At 45.1% G+C, this 23160-nt stretch overlaps 1 protein-coding gene across 4 annotated transcripts in view; it reads left to right on the forward strand.

The window, feature by feature from the left end:
• Positions 1 to 23160, forward strand: part of LOC129821312 (potassium voltage-gated channel subfamily H member 7-like) — a 120618-nt gene that overhangs the window by 41871 nt on the left and 55587 nt on the right. For all 4 annotated transcript variants that reach the window (XM_055878834.1, XM_055878835.1, XM_055878836.1 and 1 more), the window contains 3 exons: positions 13884 to 14283; positions 14417 to 14616; positions 18918 to 19170. In XM_055878834.1, the coding sequence (XP_055734809.1) occupies positions 13884 to 14283; positions 14417 to 14616; positions 18918 to 19170 (853 nt within the window). The remainder of the gene's footprint in view (positions 1 to 13883; positions 14284 to 14416; positions 14617 to 18917; positions 19171 to 23160) is intronic.

Raw genomic sequence — 23160 nt, forward strand, 5'->3', positions numbered from 1 at the left:
GGCTGCAGGCCCAGACGGCATCCCCAGCCGCGTCCTCAAAACATGCGCAGACCAGCTGGCTGGTGTGTTTACGGACATATTCAATCAATCCTTATCCCAGTCTGCTGTTCCCACATGCTTCAAGAGGGCCACCATTGTTCCTGTTCCCAAGAAAGCTAAGGTAACTGAGCTAAATGACTACCGCCCCGTAGCACTCACTTCCGTCATCATGAAGTGCGTTGAGAGACTAGTCAAGGACCATATCAACTCCACCCTACCTAACACCCTAGACCCACTCCAATTTTCTTACCGCCCCAATAGGTCCACAGACGACGCAATCGCAACCACAATGCACACTGCCCTAACCGATCTGGACAAGAGGAATACCTATGTGAGAATGCTGTTCATCGACTACAGCTCAGCATTTAACACCATAGTACCCTCCAAACTCGTCATCAAGCTCGAGACCCTGGGTCTCGACCCTGCCCTGTGCAGCTGGGTACTGGACTTCCTGACGGGCAGCCCCCAGGTGGTGAGGGTAGGTAACAACATCTCCACCCCGCATATCCGCAACACTGGGCCCCCACAAGGGTGCGTTCTGAGCCCTCTCTTGTACTCCCTGTTCAACCATGACTGCGTTGCCATGCACGCCTCCAACTCAATCATCAAGTTTGCAGAGGACACTACATTGGTAGGCTTGATTACCAACAACAACGAGACGGCCTACAGGGAGGAGGTGAGGGTCCTCGAAGTGTGGTGTCAGGAAAATAACCTCAGACTCAACTTCAACAAAACAAAGGAGATAATCGTAGACTTCAGGAAACTGCAGAGGGAGCACCCCCCTATCCGCATCGACGGGACAGTAGTCGGGACACATTACTAACCAAGTGTATGTGACAAATAACATTTGATTTGATTTGATGCTTTACTGTTGGCATGACACAGGACTGATGGTAGCGCTCACCTTGACTTCTCCGGACAAGCTTTTTTCCGGATGCCCCAAACAATCGGAAAGGGGATTCATCAGAGAAAATTACTTTACCCCAGTCCTCAGCAGTCCAATCCCTGTACCTTTTGCAGAATATCAGTCTGTCCCTGAAGTTTTTCCTAGAGAGAAGTGGCTTCTTTGCTGCCCTTCTTGATACCAGGCCATCCTCCAAAAGTCTTCGACCTCCCTGTGCGTGCAGATGCACTCGCACCTGCCTGCTGCCATTCCTGAGCAAGCTCTGTACTGGTGGTGCCCCGATCCCGCAGCTGAATCAACTTTAGGAGACGGTCCTGGCGCTTGCTGGACTTTCTTGGGCACCCTGAAGCCTTCTTCACAACATTTGAATCGCTCTCCTTGGAGTTCTTGATGATCTGATAAATGGTTGATTTAGGTGCAATCTTACTGGCAGCAATATCCTTGCCCGTGAAGCCCTTTTTGTGCAAAGCCATGATGACGGCACGTGTTTCCTTTCAGGTAACCATGGTTGACAGAGGAAGAACAATGATTCCAAGCACCACCCTCCTTTTGAAGCTTCCAGTCTGTTATTCAAACTCAATCAGCATGACAGAGTGATCTCCAGCCTTGTCCTCGTCAACACTCACACCTGTGTTAACGAGAGAATCACTGACATGATGTCAGCTGGTCCTTTTGTGGCAGGCTGAAATGCAGTGGAAATGTTTTTTGGGGATTCAGTTCATTTGCATGGCAAAGAGGAACTTTGCAATGAATTGAAATTCATCTGATCACTCTTCATAACACTCTGGAGTATATGCAAATTGGCATCATACAAACTGAGGCAGCAGACTTTGTGAAAATTAATATTTGAGTCATTCTCAAAACTTTCGGACAGGACTGTATTTTTACATGTATTATTGTGTAGGAAAATGTGGTAGTATGCTCTGCAACAAAAAAAAGAGTACACTGACCGTTGTTTCCTTTTAACTAAATTAGTGATTAATTTTTTAGTAATATTACGTACATATTTTTGTACTTGTACTTAGTAACAAGCTTTTGCTCAATGGGAATAGCTTGAAAGAAAGTTGTGTGTTTTTGCCTGTCTTGTATCCCCTGAATAGTTCTTTGAGGAGGCTATTTTCTATTGGTAAAGGACCTGAAATGCTATTATAAGCCCTGGCTTTGTGGAGCTAGATCAAACAGCTAAATGGGGCCAGGCAGGGATATGTACATGAGCACAGTGCTAGAAATACATGCTGTACATGTACTATATGTTCCTCAGCCGAGAACTGCTACAGAAAGCATCAAAGAATGTCCAGACTTAACAGCTGCTCATTCAATGCTTCAATTTGATCTGTTTCACATAATTTCAGCATCAACAATAACATTTCTACCCATTCAACAAACATACATTCCCACAGCCACACACCAAAGTCTCATCTACACATACAGTGGGGTCCATAATTATTGGCACCCTTGATAAGATTAGGAAAGAATACTATAAAATCCAAATCAAATACTGAGCTATGTTGTATTCTAATATATATATATATATTGTTTAACAAGTACTGTAGGTATGAGGTACTTTTCTGCATATGCTTTTGTTTTTCAACACCAAACCCACCACTGGTGTGCTTGGCCAAAGAGCTCTATTTGCATGTCATCTGACCATTGCTCCGGGTCCAATCAAAGTGCCAATGCCGCTTATCAAGCTCCAGGCATTGCTACTGTATGGTCAGATAACATGAAAATACAGCTCTTTGCACTTGCACACCAATGGTGGATTTGGTGTTGAAAAACAAGCATATGCAGAAAAGTACCTCATACCCATGGTAACACATTATGGTAGATTTTTGATGTGATAAGGCTATTTTGCGTCCACTGGTCCTGGGGCCGTTGTTAAAAGACAATTTAGCTTTTTTACAACCAAATCAATTTTTTTATATATATGTGGAAGGACCACCAGAGGGCAGGCTGGGCTCACGGATGGTAGCCCAACAAGGCATGGGAGACAAGTGAACCAGAGGCAATTAAGCACAGCTGACACAACTAATGAGATATTCTCCTTCCCCTATAAGAGAGAGTATGGAACCAGCAAGAGGGGGAACTATCTCTGGAAGATGGCCACCGAGACAGAGGAGCTATCTAGGAAGAACCATTAAGACGGTGACAATGTCGTGACTTTTTGTTGTAATTTAAAGACAATCGTATTGTGTTCCTGTTTTGCTCTGGAGAAGAAGATATATGTTTTATTCCTTTGGAGAGTTTCATTGATTCTGTTGGAGTGTTTGTGTTGTCCAAATGCCCTCAATATAGAACTTTGTTCAATCAAGAAAACCTACTACTGACTCGTTTGTTCCACCTTCCCGCTTTAGAGTGACGCCCAATTACTTGGTCCGCTCACATATAAATGGCATATTATAGAAAGATCCAGACACCTTTTTTCTCAATTTCACTTGTGTCTGAGAAACTTACCCCAACAAGCGTTTCACTTCCTCATCTTCGTTGCGCAGCATGTACTGTACATGTACATGTACTCTTCCATTTAAAAAAATATTTTGGGCCTTCCTGTGACATCGGATGCTGTATGTGTCATGGAGGGCAGGTAGTTTGCCACACCACACCACCCTCTGGAGAGCCTTGCGGTTGAGGGCGGTGCAGTTGCCGTACCAGGCTGTGATACAGCCCGACAGGATGCTCTCGATTGTGCATCTGTAAAAGTGTGCCAGGGTTTTGGGTGACAAGGCACATTTCTTCACCCTCCTGAGGTTGAAGAGGCGCTGTTGCGCCTTCTTCACCACACTGTCTGTGTGTGTGGACCATTTCAGTTTGTCTGTGATGTGTACGCCCAACTTTTCACCTTCTACACCTTCTTCGATGTGGATAGGGAGGTGCTCCTTCTGCTGTTTCCTGAAGTCCACGATCATCTCCTTTGTTTTGTTAATGCTGAGTGAGAGGTTGTTTTCCTGACATCACACTCCGAGTGCTCTCCACTCCTCCTTGTAGGCTGTCTCATCATTGTTGGTGATCAGGCCCACTACTGTTGTGTCGTCTGCAAACTCGATGATTGAGTTGGAGGCGTGCATGGCCACGCAGTCATGGGTGAGGGCTGAGTACACACCATCATTACGTTTGCCGATGACACAACAGTGGTAGGCCTGATCACCGACAACGATAAGACAGCCTATAGGGAGGAGGTCAGAGACCTGGCCGTGTGGTGCCAGGACAACAACCTCTCCCTCAATTGTGGAGTACAGGAAAAGGGAGAGTGAGCAAGCCCCCGTTCTCATCGACGGGGCTGTAGTGGAGCAGGTAGAGAGCTTCAAGCTCCTTGGTGTCCACATCACCAACAAACTAACATCGTCCAAGCACACCAAGACAGTGGTGAAGAGGGCAAGACAAAACCTATTCCCCCTCAGGAGACTGAAAAGATTTGGCATGGGTCCTCAGATTCTCAAAAGGTTGACAGCTGCACCATTGAGAGCATCCTGACTGGTTGCATCACTGCCTGATATGGCAACTGCTTGGTCTCCGACTGCAAGGCACTACAGAGGGTAGTGCGTACGGCCCAGTACATCACTGGGGCCAAGCTTCCTGCCATCCAGGAGCTCTATACCAGGCGGTGTCAGAAGAAGGCCCATACAATTGTCAAAGACTCCAGCCACCCAAGTCATAGACTGAAGTCATAGACTGAAGTCATAGACCCAAGTCTGCTACCGCATGGCAAGCGGTCCAAGAGGCTTCTAAACAGCTTCTACCCCCAAGCCATAAGACTCCTGAATGTATAATCAAATGGCTACCCAGACTATTTACATTGCCCCCCCCCCGCACCCCTTTTTACGCTGCTGCTACTCTCTGTTATTATCTATGCAAAGTCACTTTAATAACTCAACCTACATGTACTTATTACCTCAATTACCTCAACTTACCAGTGCCCCCGCACATTGACTCTGCACCGGTACCCCATGTATATTGTCATGCTATTGTTATTTTACTGCTGCTCTTTAAATATTTGTTATTTTTACTTCTTATTCTTTTTTTTTGCTTTGTTGGTTAAGGGCTTGTAGTAAGCATTTCACTGTACGGTCTACACCTGTTGTATTCGGCGCATGTGACAAATACAATTTGATTTGTTTTGATTTCAGTAATGTTATGCAGGTCTTTAGATGGTATACACATGAAATTGTGTCATTCCAAACTTTATCTGCAACGTTATATACCATTTTGTTGTGACTTGAGCAAAACCTCTCTGCTCATTCTAGTTGCAGGCTACATAGAGAATGGAACAGCTCGGGAGGGGAAACAGCTTGAGCAGCACAATGAGGATGAGGAAGGGAATTGCTGGTAGGGGTAAACAAGTGAAATCTCAAAAACATGCCATTTACATAAAACATTTAGATTTGGTTGTAAAAACACAAACTTATCCTTTAGGTCAGGACTGCCCAACCCTCTTCCTGGAGATCTACTGCTTTTGGTCAACGACATCATGAACTTTACCAAGTACAAGAACATTTTTGCCCAAAATTTCGTTGCCTCTGCCAGGAGGCTGACACTTGCCTGCAAGTGGATCTTCCAGCAAGATAATAACCCCAAGCGCTAATCAAAATCCAAAAAGAAATTGTTAATTGACCACAAAGTCAACCATTTGAAATAGTTATCTCAGTCTCCGGACTTTAACACCATTGAAAACCTGTGGTTTGAATTGAAGAGTGTACTCCATAAGTGCAAACAAAGGACATCAAGGATTTGGAAAAATTATGTATGGAGGAAATAAAAAATGATAATTGTAGCATAAGATATCAACTCAGCAAAAAGATAAACGTCACTTATTCAGGACCATGTCTTCAGAGATAATTTGTAAAAATCCAAATAACTTTACAGATCTTCATTGTTAAGGGTTTAAACACAGTTTCCCATTTAATGAACATGCACCTGTGGAACGGTCGTTAAGACACAAACAGCTTACAGACGGTAGGCAATTGAGGTCACAGTTATGAAAACTTAGGACACTAAAAAGGCCTTTCTACTGACTCTGAAAAACACCAAAAGAAAGATGCCCAGGGTCCCTGCTCATCTGCGTGAACGTGCCTTAGGCATGCTGGAAAGAGGCATGAGGACTGCAGATGTGGCCAGGGAAATAAATTACAATGTCCGTACTGTGAGAAGCCTAAGACAGCGCTACAGGGAGACAGGAAGGACAGCGGATCGTCTTCGCAGTGGCAGACCACGTGTAGCAACACCTGCACAGGATCGGTACATCCGAACATCACACCTGCGGGACAGATACAGGATGGTACCAACAACTGCCCGAGTTACACCAGGAACGCACAATCCCTCCAGCAGTGCTCAGACTGTCCGCAATAGGCTGTGAGAGGCTGGACTGAGGGCTTGTAGGCCTGTTGTAAGGCAGGTCCTCACCAGATATCACCGGCAACAATGTCGCCTATGGGCACAAACCTACCATCGCTGGCAAAAAGTGCTCTTCACTGACGAGTCACGTTTTTTTCTCCACAGGGGTGATGGTCGGATTCGCGTTTATCGCCGAAGGAATGAGCGTTACACCGAGGCCTGTACTCTGGAGCGGAATCGATTTGGAGGTGGAGGGGTCCGTCATGGTCTGGGGAGGTGTGTCACAGCATCATCGGACTGAGCTTGTTGTCATTGCAGGCAATCTCAACGCTGTGTGTTACAGGGAAGACATCCTCCTCCCTCATGTAGTACCCTTCCTGCAGGCTCATCTTGACTTGACCCTCCAGCATGACAATGCCACCAGCCATACTGCTCGTTCTGCGCGTGATTTCCTGCAAGACAGGAATGTCAGTGTTCTGCCAAGGCCAGCGAAGAAACCGGATCTCAATCCCATTGACTACGTCTGGGAACTGTTGGATCGGAGAGTGAGGGCTAGGGCCATTCCCCCCAGAAACGTCCGGGAACTTGCAGGTATCTTGATGGAAGAGTGGGGTAACATCTCACAGCAAGAACTGGCAAATCTGCTGCAGTCCATGAGGAGGAGATGCACTGCAGTACTTAATGCAGCCGGTGGCCACACCAGATACTGACTGTTACTTTTGATTTTGACCCCCCCTTTGTTCAGGGACATATTATTCAATTTCTGTTAGTCACATGTCTGTGGAACTTGTTCAGTTTACGTCTCAGTTGTTGAATCTTGTTATGTTCATACAAATATTTACACATGTCAAGTTTGCTGAAAATAAACACAGTGAGAGGACGTTTAGCTCAGTATTTGTATTATTTATTTTATACAGTCTTTTTTTTTTAGCAATTACGATCTGTTCATATACACCCCCAGGAAGAATATGACACTTTTTAAAACATTTTCTGACAAGTGAGCACTAAGGTATGGTCATTTTCACATTTTCATAAATTCTTAGAAAGTTTGGGAATTACGTATATCAAAGCATTTGTGAATATAGTAATACAATATAGAGTGGGAATGAGGCCGTGCGTTTGGACAATCAATAGACATTGCAGTAAAGAAAACGTAATAAAAACGTCTGTCTCGTCCAGGACTGGAGTCTACGCAGACCGGTGCGCCATAGCCAATCAGAGCTACAGTAGGCCTTTATGCAAACAAGCCATTTGCCACACTGGCCTGCCATCATATACTTTAAACTGGACTATGTGTTTACAGGCAGTTGCAACAGGCAACTTTAGATCATTAGAACGCATTAGCCAAAAGCCACAAAATACACCTGAATGGATTTCTGAAAATATGTACAGTAAATACCATGGGAGTCCTCTTACATCTGGGAACTTTACAGTCCTTTTTATCAAACAACCATTAATATGTAGGCTATCTCTCTCTCAGTAATGCACATCAACAACTAATGCAAGAGCAAGATGAGATAAAATCAAACAAAGGAACATTAGAATAACCCTCACAAACATGTTCAGCTGGTTGGCAGTCAAAATTGCACTGATACACAATGGGTAATGGTATCCTACTTGCCCTTCTGGCAGCTGTAGCCTACTCGTCCTTTTGCTTGTCCCAAGCAAGCACCCAAGCTAACTGGCTAAAGTTGTCTAGCTTGCTAGTTAGCTACTTCCAGACACAAACGAGAGAACACCTCCCTCTGACCATTTTAATCACCCTAGCAAAGGTGGTTAGGCTGTTTACATGTTATCTAGAGCGTTCATGACTAACAATTACATTTTTTTGCCTATGTTTACTAATACCCGTCATATTCAGCGGGTGTTGCTCATTTTTAAATTCATCAGTTTTTCTGCACTCTGGCACATTCAGGCGAGAGTACTCTGAAGTCGGTGTAGATAACCAGTGAATTTACTGTACATAACTGTATAACAGTCGTTCAAATTATTTCTAGCTAACCAAATGACACCTGCATCTCTAGCTGTGTGCAGCCACCAAAAAACGATATCAGGGGAAAACATCAGTCAATCACCTGCTCCTCCAATAACATGACATCCTCCTAGCAGATAGCTAGTTATCTACTGTAGCTAACGTTAGGCTCTGTGTCTTTAGCTTGCTACATAAATAGATACGCTAACCTATTTGCCACGTTATGACTGACTTGTGATCATTGCCCTTGTTAGTTTGATTGTATTGACATTCCCAGAGTTAGTTACATTCGTCCATTTTTGTCCTAAAAATGTAATCATGTAAACTGAAACAGTGGATCCTGAACGGAGGAGGCAAACAATGTACCAGGCCAGCTGTGATTTACAACCTAATAACAATATTTTTTGGACTACCAAGAAATGTATTGGTGAATTATATTAATAATGCATTAAACTGCATCCATCTATTCTGCCAACAATGCATTAGTGTACGTGTCACGTCTGCTCCAGCTCCCCCCCTCCGGCGTACGATGTTGCCAGAGTACTAACCACCGGCCCTGGGATTCATCATTACGCACACCTGGCACTCATCATTACGCACAGCTGTTAATCATTATGATTCACACCTGGACTCCATTACCTTCATCCTTTCCTCCCATTTATATGTCACTTTATTTGTCACACTCTATGTTCACTCACCAGTTGGTATTGCTCCTGTGTATTGGCGGTCTGCCTTATGTTAGTGGCGTGTTCTTGGTTTTATTAAAACGTTGCACCTGCTTCCGACTCACCGCTCCATCATTACAGAATACCAACTCAAAATTTGGAATGGAAGCAGCAGGACAACCGGACATCTCCCAGACGATCGATGAACAAGGTTACCTTCATCAACACCATGATCAGCTGGCTCAACTGGGGACGGCCATGGAAGATGTTCTCCGCAGTCTACAATGTCTCAACAGCAGAGGATATTCTAGAGCCAGTCTACCCAACGAGTCAGCACACCAGCCCATCGAGCATCTCAGGTCAGCGATGCCCGTCAATCCCTCCCTGGAGAAATATGACGGGACACCATCCAAATGCCGTGGCTTCCTCCTTCAGTGCTCCCTCTATTTCGCACATCAGATAGGAGCCCCCACCACCGAGAGATCTAAGGTTGCCACGGTTATTTCTCTGCTGACTAGGCGGGCATTGGAATGGGCTACGGCCAGCTGGGTGAGAGGATGAGCTTGAGTCTTATGAGGGGTTCATGGCTCTGTTTAAATGTATTTTTGATCATCCCTCGGAGGGCAGAGGGGGGTCAGCGTCTCCTTCAGCTCCAGCAGGATGCACTTACTTTCCGTACAGTAGCAGCTTCCAGTGGATGGAATGAGCCGCGCTCAGCACGTTATTTAGAAGTGGTCTGCGTGAGGAGGTCTAGACGGAACTGGCCTGCCAAGATGACACCCTCACCCTGGACGCACTCATTGCGATGGCCATCCATCTGGATAACCTCCTCCGGGAGCGTCGGCATTTTCATCGCTTCTGTCCCTCCTTTGGCGAGTGTTCGGGATCAGAGCCTGAACCCATGGAGGTAGGGGTCACATGCCTTCCAGCGGCGGACGACTCAGACGGATACAGCTGTGGCTCTGTCTGTACTGTGGCCAGGGAGGGCCCAAGCGCCAGCGGTGTCCGTTACTTCAGAATAAGGGATCCACTAGAGCAGAGGGACGGTCACGTGATGTTACATCACCTGAACCATGAGTGAGTATTCCATCTACTGTTCTTCCTGTTAGACTCTTTGTAGTACCCGTTACTCTGGCTGACTGTCCCTCATGCCCTGTGTCTACAGCTTTAGTGGATTCCGGCGCCGTGGGGGACTATGCATCAGACCCATGCCTCCTCTCTCAATATTACTACCTACCCGCTCTCCTCTCCTTTTCCGGTTCAAGGTCTCGATTGTCGGCCTCTAGGATCCAGAACAATCACATACATCACCCAACCACTCACCCTCACCGTGGAGCCCAATCACCAGAAAAACATCCCCTTCATCACCAGTGCACCAGTTCACAAGATCATCCTCGGCCTACCTTGGCCTCAGCGCCATAACTCTACCATCTCATGGTCAGGAATGAGATTTACCGACTGGTCACCTGAATGCCGGAAGACCTGGTTCCCTGTCCCTTATGGTTCCACGTCGGTTGAGAGGCCAGTGGTTGCCCTCCAGCCCAACATCCCGGAGGAATATCAGAATCTAAGGGAGGTATTCTCCAAGACCCACGCTACCTCTCTCCCTCCTCATCGCCCCTGGGACTATGCCATTGACCTGTTTTCCGGTGCTACACCTCCGCACCGACGCATCTACCCTTTGTCCGGGGCTGAGACACAGGCCATGGAGGACTACAATTAAGAGGCGCTCCAACAGTGGAAGACGGCATTCAGCACAATGTCTGGTCACTACGAGTACTTGGTTGTGCCCTTTGGTTTAGCCAATGCTCCGTCAGTGTTCCAGGCATTTGTCAATGAGGCGTTCAGGGACACGGTCGGACGTAAGGTGACTGTTTACATCGATGACATCCTGATCTTCTCGACCAACCTGGAAGATCACATCACTCACGTTCTAGCAGTCCTGGAACGCCTCTTGGCTAACCCCCCGTTCGTCAAGGCAGAGAAGTGCCAATTCCACCAGAGGGCTGTCTCCTGCTTGGGCTACCAAATCAGCCCGCAGGGAGTGAGGATGTAGGACAAGAAGATAGATGCGGTAAGGTCATGGCCAGTCCCAACCACCAAGGTGTTACAATGGTTTTTGGGGTTTGCCAACTTTTACCGCAGCTTCATCAGGAACTTCAGTGCCGTCACCGCCCCTATCACCTCCCTCCTCAAGGTTGGATTGGCCTCCAGCAGCTGACCAGGCCTTTCGTCTCCTCAAGGGGTGTTTCACCTCCGCCCCCTTACTGAAACACAGATCCCATGATACCTTTTGTGTTTGAGGTAGACGCATCGGAGTTGGGTGTGAGGGCAGTTTTGTCACAAAGACAGGGGGACCCATTAAAATTGTTTCCTTGTGCTTTCTTCTCCAAGAAACTGTTCCTCGCAGAGAAGAATTACGACGTCAGCCACCGGGAGCTCTTGGTGGTGAAGTTGGCACTAGAGGAGTGGAGACACTGGCTGGAGGGCGCCAAGGAACCATTCGTCATCCTCACCGACCATCGGAACCTTACATACGGACAGAGAGGAGAATTGAATCCGCATCAAGCCAGGTGGGCCCTCTTCTTCACCAGGTTCGACTTCACGGTGACCTATTTCCCAGGTTCTAAGAACCTCATGGCCGATGCCCTGTCCCATATCTTCAATTCGGAGAGGGTCCTGTCCAGAAGGCAACCATAATCCCATCCTCCCGAGTCGTGGGTCCAGTGGTTTGGGATGTAGATGTGTACATTCGCCAGGCTCTAGAGAGGGAGCCCGCACCCAGAAATTGTCTTCCCACGCGCATCTACGTTCCCACAGGGATAAGGGATCGGCTGCTGACCTGGGCACACAGCTGTTGTAGCTGGATTTCCAGGTATTTCTCGCACCATCCATTCCCTCACTGAGAAATTCTGGTGGCCCACCTTGGTGCAGGATGTTACGCGGTATGTCAACTCCTGTTCCGTGTGTGCTCAAACCAAGTCCTCCCGGAATGCTCCAGCAGGGAAGCTCCTGCCGCTTCCCGTGCCTCAGTGACCTTGGCTTCCCGTCCATTGTCAGCAGGAACAGGCAGACCATCACCGCAGTGAGACCCCTGTGTTCCATCCTGGGGATTGCGTCTGGCTCTCTACCAGGAGCCTCCCACTCTGCCTGCCCTGCAAGAAACTGAGCCCCCAATTTGTGGGGCCGTTCAAGGTTCTCCGGAGGGTGACACACAGGATACAATTACCCAGTCACTACCGTATTTCACCCTCTTAAAATGTCTCCCTTCTCAGGCCGGTTGTTCCTGGGCCCGGCGTACGCTGTCAGAACCCTACTGGACTCCTGACGTCGTGGGTGTCGGCTCCAGTATCTGGTGGACTGGGCGAGGTATGACCCAGAGGAGGGCCATACCTGGAGCCGCACGTCAGAGGGGAGGGGGTACTGTCACGTCTGCTCCTCCCCTCCGGCGTACGACGTCGTCAGAGCCCCTCCGGCGTACGACGTCGTCAGAGTACTAACCCCCGGTCCTGGGATTCATCATTACGCGCACCTGTTACTCATTATGATTCACACCTGGACTCCATTACCTTCATAATTTCCTCTCCTTTATGTCACTCTCCCATGTTCACTCACCATTTGGTATTGTTCTTGTGTATCGGCGTTCTGCCTTATGTTAGTGTCGTGTTCTTGGTTTTATTAAAACGTTTCACCTGCACCTGCTTCTGACTCACCGCCCTATCATTACAATACGTCATGAAATGTTGAGTCAAATAGAACCAATTTTTAAAACCTCTTAAAAAGTCGGTTTTGTAGGGGATAAAAATTTTGACTGATATGATTGTCTGTTAAATATCTGCAATGTAGTTAAAATGCTGTCATTTCCACTTCAAGGGTGCCAATAATTATGGACCCCACTGCACATTAGAACCACTGGCAGTGTTATCAATTACGGACCCTCTAAAAATAATGAATGGCAGCCAGGGTCATATTAATTGATCATCTAAATGATCTCCCTAAAGAGGACGATTGTGTAAGTGTAGCCATTGCTGATGAGAGAGCAAGCAGCAACTTCCCTAGGTATCGTTCATTGTGTTACCTTCCTCCCACCCAGACTTCCATAAAGCAGGATTTATCTGCCGGCTGCTTGTATCACAGCTCCGTGTTAATTTGTCCTTGACCGGAGAGTCATTACATTAAAAGTCGCCAAGATTAAGAGTCTTTGAATTATACTGTTGAGAGGAGTGCAGAGAAAGCTCATTACTGTTAAAATAGTGAATTTGACTCTTTTTCCAGCCTTTTTTTAAAGCAGAGGTGTAAGCTAACTTTGGTAATACATCTGTCGGACTGAAGTATATTTTAATGCAGCTGTGTGATATTAATATACTGTAAATTAGTGCACACTTTGCATATAAATAAAATACAGTAAATACATTGAGTATACCAAACACTAGGAACACCTTTATAATATTGAGTGGCACCCCACCTCTACAAGGTGTCGAAAGCGTTCCACAGGGATGCTGGCCCATGTTGACTCCAATACTTCCCACAGTTGTATCAAGTTGGTTGGATGTCATTGGGTGGTGGACCATTCTTGATACACATGGGAAACGGTTGAGCATATTAACCCAGCAGCATTGCAGTTCTTGACACAAACCGGTGCGCCTGGCACCTACTACCATACCTCGTTCAAAGGCACATATTTTGTCTTCCCCATCCCATGTGTCAATTGTCTCAAGGCTTAAAAATCCTTCTTTAACCTGTCTCCTCCCCTTCATCTACACTGATTGAAGTGGATTTAACAAGTGACAATCAATAAGGGACCATAGCTTTCACCTGGATTCACCTGGTCAGTCTATGTCATGGAAAGAGAAGGTGTTCGTAATGTTTTTTACACTCAGTATTTATTTGGTAAAAGGTGGAACATATTTCACAATGTCTGATCATGTCTCTAGGAGTGCTTGTTAAATATGCACCGTATGTTTTGTCTCTTTAGACCACCACTCTGATTGGCCTGTTAAAGACAGCCCGACTGCTGCGATTGGTGCGTGTGGCCAGGAAACTGGATCGTTACTCTGAGTATGGAGCTGCTGTGCTAATGCTACTCATGTGCATCTTTGCACTTATTGCTCACTGGCTAGCCTGCATATGGTACGCCATTGGCAATGTGGAGAAGCCTTACCTGGAGCACAAGATTGGTTGGCTCGACAATCTGGGGGTCTCCATTGGCAAGAGGTATAACTACAGTGACCCTAGTTCTGGGCCCTCCATCAAGGACAAATATGTCACAGCACTTTACTTCACGTTCAGCAGTCTAACCAGCGTGGGCTTTGGGAATGTCTCCCCAAATACCAACTCAGAAAAGATCTTCTCCATCTGTGTCATGCTGATCGGCTGTGAGTCTGAACTATTCATTGTGTAACTTTTGTCCTTAAATTGACGGGATTGATTGTACAAATCAATGCATATTATGAAAACACAAAATCATGGTGACTTACCCCTGCCTTTATATATGTCTGTGTTGTTCAGCCCTCATGTATGCCAGCATCTTTGGTAACGTGTCAGCCATCATCCAGCGGCTGTACTCGGGCACGGCCAGGTACCACACCCAGATGCTGCGGGTTCGAGAGTTCATCCGCTTCCACCAGATCCCCAACCCCCTAAAGCAGAGACTGGAGGAGTACTTCCAGCACTCCTGGACCTACACCAACGGCATCGACATGAACACGGTAAACAACAGAACCTCAAATCAGCACACCAACATACAGTAGTTCAATCCTCTTTCTTGCCAATGTGATCCTCATGCAAAATGCTTAAAAAAAAACGTTTTATTTTGTATTTCTGCTTTTCGATTGGAATAACATCTACGCTGGTAAGAACAGGAGGTACATATTATGTGAAAGTATGAACTGTAACCATTTCCATTTTCGCTTAATTGCTTGACATTTTTGTTTGGCTTTCAAAACATATTATAATATTTGGCTCTCAAAACATCTCGTTAATAGCCCATCATGTGTAGACAAATCAGCAACACCATAGTCATCGTCATTGTCATCATCACCACTTTTCTTTTCAGTTTTTGAGTGAAGTGTTTTAGTTTCCATACCATCTCCTGTGTTCTGTGTGCCAACACCGCGCTTCCACATGCATGCCGGATTCTAATTACAAGAGTGCTTTGTGCTAAGGCTAAGGGCCTATGTCACAGGTTGGCTTGCATGTGGCTGCATGAGCTTGCTAAAAGGATATAGTAGTGTTTTCTTTTGAAATCAAATACAATTTTATTCGTCACATGCTTCGTAAACAACAGCTGTAGACGAAGAGTGAAATGCTTACTTATGGTCCTTTCTCAACAAAGCAGAGTAAGAAAATAGAGAAATAATAGAAAAGTAAAACACATAATAATAAATACACAATGACTAACGATATCTTGGCGATATACATGGGGTACCAGTACCGAGTCGATGTGCAGGGGTACGAGGTAATTGAGGTAGATATGTACATATACTGTAATAAAGTGACAGTAGCAGCAGCGTTATGTGATGAGTCAAAAATGTTTGTGCAAAAAGGGTCAATGCAGATAGTCCGGGTAAATATTTGGTTAATTATTTAACTAACTACACTGCATGACCAAAAGTCATGGTGCTCGTCAAACATCTCGTTCCAAAATCGAATCAAATCAAATTCTATTTGTCATATGTGCCGAGTACAACAGGTTTAATAGACCTTACAGTCAAATGCTTACTTACAACCCTTAACCAACAATGTAGTTTAAAAAAAAGAATTATAGAAATATAAGAGGCAACAATAAAATAACAGTAGCAAGGCTATATGAAGGGGGTTCCGGTACAGAGTACAGAGTCAATGTGTTAATATGGAGTTGGTCCCCCCTTTGCTGCTATAACAGTCTCCACTCTTCTGGGAAGGCTTTCCACTAGATGTTGGAACATTGCTGCAGGGATTAGGGATCCCTACAGGCTGTCTCATTGTTTTGGGTGATCAAGCCTACCACTGTTGTGTCATCGGCAAACTTGATGATGGTGTAGGAGTCGTGCCCGGCCACCAAGCACGTACCCTTGAGGGGCACTGTGTTGAGGCTCAGCGTGGCAGATGTGTTGTTGCCCACTCTCACCACCTGGGGGGCATCCTGTCAGGAAGTCCAGGATCCAGTTGCAGAGGGGCGTTCAGTCCTAGGGTCCTTAGCTTAGGGATGAGCTTGGAGGGAACTATGGTGTTGAACGCTGAGATGTACAGGTATTCAATGAACACCGTTCTCACATAGGTGTTCCTCTTGTCCAGGTGGGAAAGGGCAGTGTGGAGGGAAATAGAGGGTCGTGACATGACTATCATTAATGTAATGACTGCTATTAATCAAATAATTACCTACTACGTTTAATTATTACTATATTAAATTAAATTAATGAAATTAACTCATTAGGAATTTGGGGCACCACGGGAACAGTTGTTTACCGAGTTACTATCTCCTGACTTAAACTCTAAAGATGATATAAATATCTCTTACATCAATAAGAGTCAATTATTGATTATTACCTCATCAGTCTCATTCTTGGTATCTGCACGAACCCTAACCTAAGTATTGAATCAGCGATACACAAATTGGCTTAATTATTTATTTACTAACTAAATCACCACACAGAATACGTAAACACACACAGTATAGGTTATTGATTACATACATAATACAATGAAAACAGGTCCCTAGTGGACTAGCAAAAGCATGACCGTTTGGTTATGCAATGGAAAGAGAGGGGTATGTACATATATGTATATGTACATATATGTACATACATTTGGAAACAACACTCACCGTAACCAGAATATTTAGCACCCTAACAACCGCTCATTCGGATTAGAAATGCAATATATGTTTACGAGTGGATTATATTTCCCTGTCGAAACCACTCGATCCGTCTATGGGAAGTGGTTCGATGTAAGTCTCTGGTTGTCCACAAGAGGTCACAATGTCCTTCTTAGTTGTAGGCTTTTTCTGTCTTGGAGTGTTCATTAGAATAGATACCTCAGGTGGTGAGAGGGATCTGTTCTTCCCTCTCATCTTTGGTCAAATGTCCTAGACTACTTTACATACACAGATGCAGACTGTGAATGTTTGGTCTAGTCTTTAACTTCTTCACTCGTTAAGAGTTTCAGAGGGTCTTACCATTTTCAGCCGTGTAGCCACCGCTTCACGCTGTTTGGTCTTGTAGTTTTAAACCATTTCAACGTGTGGGCCAATTCCTCACGTTCTCTGGTCTAATATAAATTTCATTAGTGAGTCCTTTTAAGCACTCTGGTCTTGGAGGGTGTTCCGTCATGTTGACACGAACTCTGAGCTCACTTGTGCCCAGTCAGTAGCCATGCCCAAGTTTGCATGAAACACAATTCTCATTTAGAAGGCTAAAATCACATTGCTATCTTCACAACAGTATTCTCATATTTTTTTATTTTTACAACATTTTTACAACATTTAGATGTAAACCTGATATATACAGTGTGAAAGCTCTTAAAGTTATAACGTCTTTCTAATCCATTTTATGACATCACAAAATAGACATTAATTTTCCATATTCCATCTCTCATTATTCCCAACATTCGGATGTTGAAATATATTGTCCCAGTGTCCTTTGTTTTATGTTGTAGTTTTGGGCGGCAAACTCTTTTTAAGACACAAAGACATTCCAATCCCCCAAACTAGAAACCAAAAAGAGTCGGTCTGCTGCATTACAATTTACGATCGACGTGAGGTGTCATAAAACCCCCACATCAATCCCTCCCCCCTCTCTGAGGGAGAGAGAGCTCTGTAGAGCTGATCCAGCTGTAACCGGATCTTTGGATTCTCACAGGAGAGTCATGACAAGAGATTGTGTCATCTGTGGATCTGTTGGGGCGGTATGCAAATTGGAGTGGGTCCAGGGTGTCTGGCATAATGGTGTTGATGTGAAACATGAAACATTTCAAAGCATTTCATGGCTACAGATGTGAGTTCTACGGAGCGATAGTCATTTAGACATGTTACCTTGGCGTTCTTGGGCACAGGGACTATGGGGGTCTGCTTGAAACATGTAGGTATTACAGACTGGATCAGTGAGAGGTTGAAAATGTCTGTGAAGACACTTGGCAGCAGGTCAGTGCATAATCCAAGTACCAATCCTGGTAATCTGTTTAAAATGTCTTACTTACATTGGCTATGGAGAGTGTGATCATCCAGAATAGCTGGTTCTCTCATACATGGTTCAGTGCTGCTTCCCTCAAAGCGAGCATAATAAGCATAGGCATTTAGCTCGTCTAGTAGGCTTGCGTCACTGGGCAGCTCACGGCTGGGTTTCCCTTTGTACTCTGTGATAGTTTGCAAGCCTTGCCACATCCAATGAGCATCAGAGCCGGTGTAGTAGGATTCAACCTTAGTCCTGTATTGATGCTTTGCCTGTTTGATGGTTTGTCGGAGGGTGTAGCATGATTTCTTATAAGAGTCTGGATTAGTGTCCCGCTCCTTGAAAGCGGCAGCTCTAGCCTTTAGCTAAGTGCGGACGTTGCCTGTAATCCATGGATTCTGGTTGTGATATGTACGTACAGTCACTTTGGGCACGACTTCGCCGATGCACTTATTAATTACGTCACTGGTACTTCCTGTTTATAAAAACGTACAGTATCTTTCATTGTGAAGAAAGGTCTAAACAACCTGTGTGAGTGTATACAGTAGTTACATTTGCATCACTTTACATCACTGAAACACTTAATTATCATAGTAATTTACATGTGGGCCAACAGAGGAATAGTTTAACCTAGGTTCATTCCCACTTATTGTAAAGGTAAGTATATCCTTTTATTGTTTTTGTCACTACAGGTAGCCTACTTTAAATTCCAGGGGATGAAAACACTTTTGAGATACCGTAACCATTCGAGAAGGGTGATCATAACTATGAAAACAAATATATAAAACCCAATTGGCTGACCCAAGAGGTGATCCACGTTGGCTGCATCCTATAATTGTTAAATTTCTCCACACATACTGTAGGTGTTAAAAGGATTCCCTGAGTGTCTTCAGGCAGATATCTGCCTCCACCTCAACCAGGATCTGTTGGAGAGCTGCAAGGCCTTCCATGGAGCTACCAAGGGCTGCCTGAGAGCCCTGGCCATGCGCTTCCAGACCACCCACGCCCCCCCAGGGGACACCCTGGTCCACTCTGGAGACGTCCTCACCGCACTTTACTTCCTGTCTCGGGGCTCCATAGAGATCTTGAAGGATGACATTGTGGTGGCCATTCTGGGTAAATGCAGTTGAACTATAAATAGAAATTGGTGTTTCTTTTCCTGGTCAGATCATATTTGTTTTATTTTTAAATTTAACTAGGCAAGTCAGTTAAGAAAAAAATGACAGCCTATCAGGGAACAGTGGGTTAACAGCCTTGTTCAGGGGCAGAACAACATATTTTTACCTTGTTAGTTCAGGGATTTAATCCAGCAACCTTTCGGTTACTGGCCCTATGCTCTAACCACTAGGCTACCTGCCGCCATATGGTCAGGAAAAATTCCTGGCACAAATTATATACTAGTCATTAATGGAAAATTCCACCCAAAAACAATATTTTTGTATTTGTTTAATTAGTTTCATTGTCCGTTGTTGATATAGTTCCAAAATGTTTTGCATGTGAGCAATCAAGTTTTCAACTGTCAAAATACAGAAATACAGAGGGTAAGATACATTTAGCATCACAGCGGGTATATTGCATTTAGCATCACATGATGCAAAACGCAGCATCATATGATGCAAAATGCATCATACCGGCTGTATTCCTGTATTTTGAACATTTTTGAAACATAATTGCTCACATGCAAAACATTTTGGGACTATATCAACAACGGACAATGAAAAAAACACCAAAAGATTTTGGGTGGAGTTTTCCTTTAAGGCTTAGAGTTTTTCATGACCATGTGATCTGAGCAGTAAAAACTCCAGGCTCTATAAATGCTGATTGGAAAACATGCTAATGCTTAGTGGTAGCTTTTTGAGGCATGACAAGACACATTGCTACTTACTGTACTGTCAGGGCAGTATTGAAAGAACCCAACCAAGTGGAGAACTGTGGTTGGTGAGGCAGTTTTATAACAATGGTTTCAGGAGCACTTACTCTGGCATGAGCATTAATATTAAAATTCCTTTCATCTGTGTTTATACATTTAAAGCTGTCATTTTTTTTGCATGTTTGCTGGACGGGTTGATTTGAAATATTGATTTGAATGATTCCGTCCTAGTCCATGTAGGGTTTTCGTGCTCGTATGATATTTGCAAATATGTTGCGCTAGATGTCAGCTCAGGCAGGGATACATAGTGCCACCTCCCAAAGGAAAGATGGGTGGTTTTTCAAACACTGATAGACTGCAGCAGACCTCTTGTTCAAATCCAACAACTGACTGGAACAGTCTAGGCTACCCGGAATCTTAACATTCTCCTCGTGAGCGTAGACACCTGAATGCATTTTATACCAGTTGTCTTACCTGGTTATGATTTTACTTCTCACATTTGTTCATCCAAGATGGCATAGCAGTTCAGACGTCTTTTTTGTCCTCGTATTGTCGTGTCCTGTATACATATATATTTACACCTTTCTTCGCATATCTTTATATATTTTATCATCCAAGAACTCAACTACAAAAGCTTTCCTGCAACCCGCCTCACCAATTACAAAAAAAAGTATTATTTACCTCAAATCTGAAAATCCACAGTCGAAGCTAGCCAGAGGCTAACCAGAAGCCGGCCGAAACTAGCCAGAAGCTAGCCGGAAGCTACCCAGAAGCTAGCCAGTAGCTGATCTGAAGCTGCCCAGAAGTTAGCCGGTTTGCTGGCTAGCGTTGGTGTTTCAGCTGTCCACGTTTTGTGGTCTTCAGCTATTCCTTTAGCTCGATAATCTATCGACACTTTTGTGCAACGCGACTCGGACCGTAGCATACCGGGCCTATTTTTCTCAGTGTCCCCGGATTTCAGCCGCAGGCTCTGGACGTTTGCGCCTTGATTTCACAGCTAGCTAGCTGCAAACCGTGTGACTATTGGCTTACGTCGATCCCGGAGCAAACTTAAATTATTCCGGAGCTAGCCAGCTGAGGAGTTCCATCAGCCATTCCTGGGCTACAGTCACCTATCCGGACCCGTTTTTTTTGTTGTTGTTGTTGTTGCTGCAGATGCGGAGCCCCATCGGGCCTTCACGACTGACTGCAGACATTATCTGCCCGAGGGAGTTATCCAACTGGCACCTCCGTCGCAACGTTACCTGAACGCTCATCTGGGGCCCGCTAATCGTTAGCTGTCTTATCGGCTGCTATCTGAATAAGTATATCGGACAATTTTTTCTTGGGTCACTATATCTATTTTGCCAATTGGATTGATCCCCTCTACCACACGGAACTCCACTAATCTACCGACGGAAACGCACGAGGTGTCTAAAAATAGACTTCCATCCTATGCTATCTTGCTACCGATAGCCATCTACCCGGCCAGCTGTCTGGATCGCCGTGACCCCAACCAACCTCTACTCACTGGACCCTTATGATCACTCGATTAAGCATGCCTCTCCTTAATGTCAATATGCCTTGTCCATTGCTGTTCTGGTTAGTGTTTATTGGCTTATTTCGCTGTAGAGCCTCTAGCCCTGTTCACTATACCATATCCAACCTTTCAGTTCCACCACCCACATATGCGATGACATCACCTGGTTTCAATTATGTTTCTAGAGACAATATCTCTCTCATCATCACTCAATACCTAGGTTTACCTCCACTGTATTCACATCCTGCCATACCTTTGTCTGTACATTATTCCTTGAAGCTATTTTATCGCCCCCAGAAACTTCCTTTTACTCTCTGTTCTAGACGTTCTAGACGACCAATTCTCATAGCTTTTAGCCGTACCCTTATCCTACTCCTCCTCTGTTCCTCTGGTGATGTAGAGGTGAACCCAGGCCCTGCAGTACCTAGCTCCACTCCTATTCCCCAGGCGCTCTCTTTTGATGACTTCTGTAACCGTAATAGCCTTGGTTTCATGCATGTTAACATTAGAAGCCTCCTCCCTAAGTTTGTTTTGTTCACTGCTTTAGCACACTCTGCCAACCCGGATGTTTTAGCCGTGTCTGAATCCTGGCTTAGGAAGACCACCAAAAATTCTGATATTTTCATCCCTAATTACAACATTTTCAGACAAGATAGAACGGCCAAAGGGGGCGGTGTTGCAATCTACTGCAAAGATTGCCTGCAGAGTTCTGTTTTACTATCCAGGTCTGTTCCCAAACAATTTGAACTTCTACTTTTAAAAATCCACCTCTCTAAAAACGAGTCTCTCACCGTTGCCGCCTGCTATAGACCACCCTCTGCCCCCAGCTGTGCTCTGGACACCATATGTGAACTGATTGCCCCCCATCTATCTTCAGAGCTCGTGCTGCTAGGCGACCTAAATTGGAACATGCTTAACACCCCAGCCATCCTACAATCTAAGCTTGATGCCCTCAATCTCACACAAATTATCAATGAACCTACCAGGTACCACCCCAATTCCGTAAACACGGGTACCCTCATAGATATCAACCTAACCAACTTGCCCTCCAAATACACCTCTGCTGTTTTCAACCAAGATCTCAGCGATCACTGCCTCATTGCCTGCATCCGTAATGGGTCAGCGGTCAAACGACCTCCACTCATCACTGTCAAACGCTCCCTGAAACACTTCAGCGAGCAGGCCTTTCTAATCGACCTGGCCGAGGTATCCTGGAAGGATATTGATCTCATCCCGTCAGTAGAGGATGCCTGGCCATTTTTTAAAAATGCCTTCCTCACCATCTTGAATAAGCATGCCCCATTCAAGAAATTTAGAACCAGGAACAGATATAGCCCTTGGTTCTCTCCTGACCTGACTGCCCTTAACCAACAGAAAAACATCCTATGGCGTTCTGCATTAGCATCGAACAGCCCCCGTGATATGCAACTTTTCAGGGAAGCTAGGAACCAATATACACAGGCAATTAGAAAAGCCAAGGCTAGCTTTTTCAAGCAGAAATTTGCTTCCTGCAACACAAACTCAAAAAAGTTCTGGGACACTGTAAAGTCCATGGAGAATAAGAACACCTCCTCCCAGCTTCCAACTGCACTGAAGATAGGAAACACTGTCACCACTGACAAATCCACTATAATTGAGAATTTCAATAAGCATTTTTCTACGGCTGGTCATGCTTTCCACCTGGCTACCCCTACCCCGGTCAACAGCACTGCACCCC

Source organism: Salvelinus fontinalis, chromosome 23 (genome assembly GCF_029448725.1).
Source record: "Salvelinus fontinalis isolate EN_2023a chromosome 23, ASM2944872v1, whole genome shotgun sequence".
Taxonomy (NCBI): domain Eukaryota; kingdom Metazoa; phylum Chordata; class Actinopteri; order Salmoniformes; family Salmonidae; genus Salvelinus; species Salvelinus fontinalis.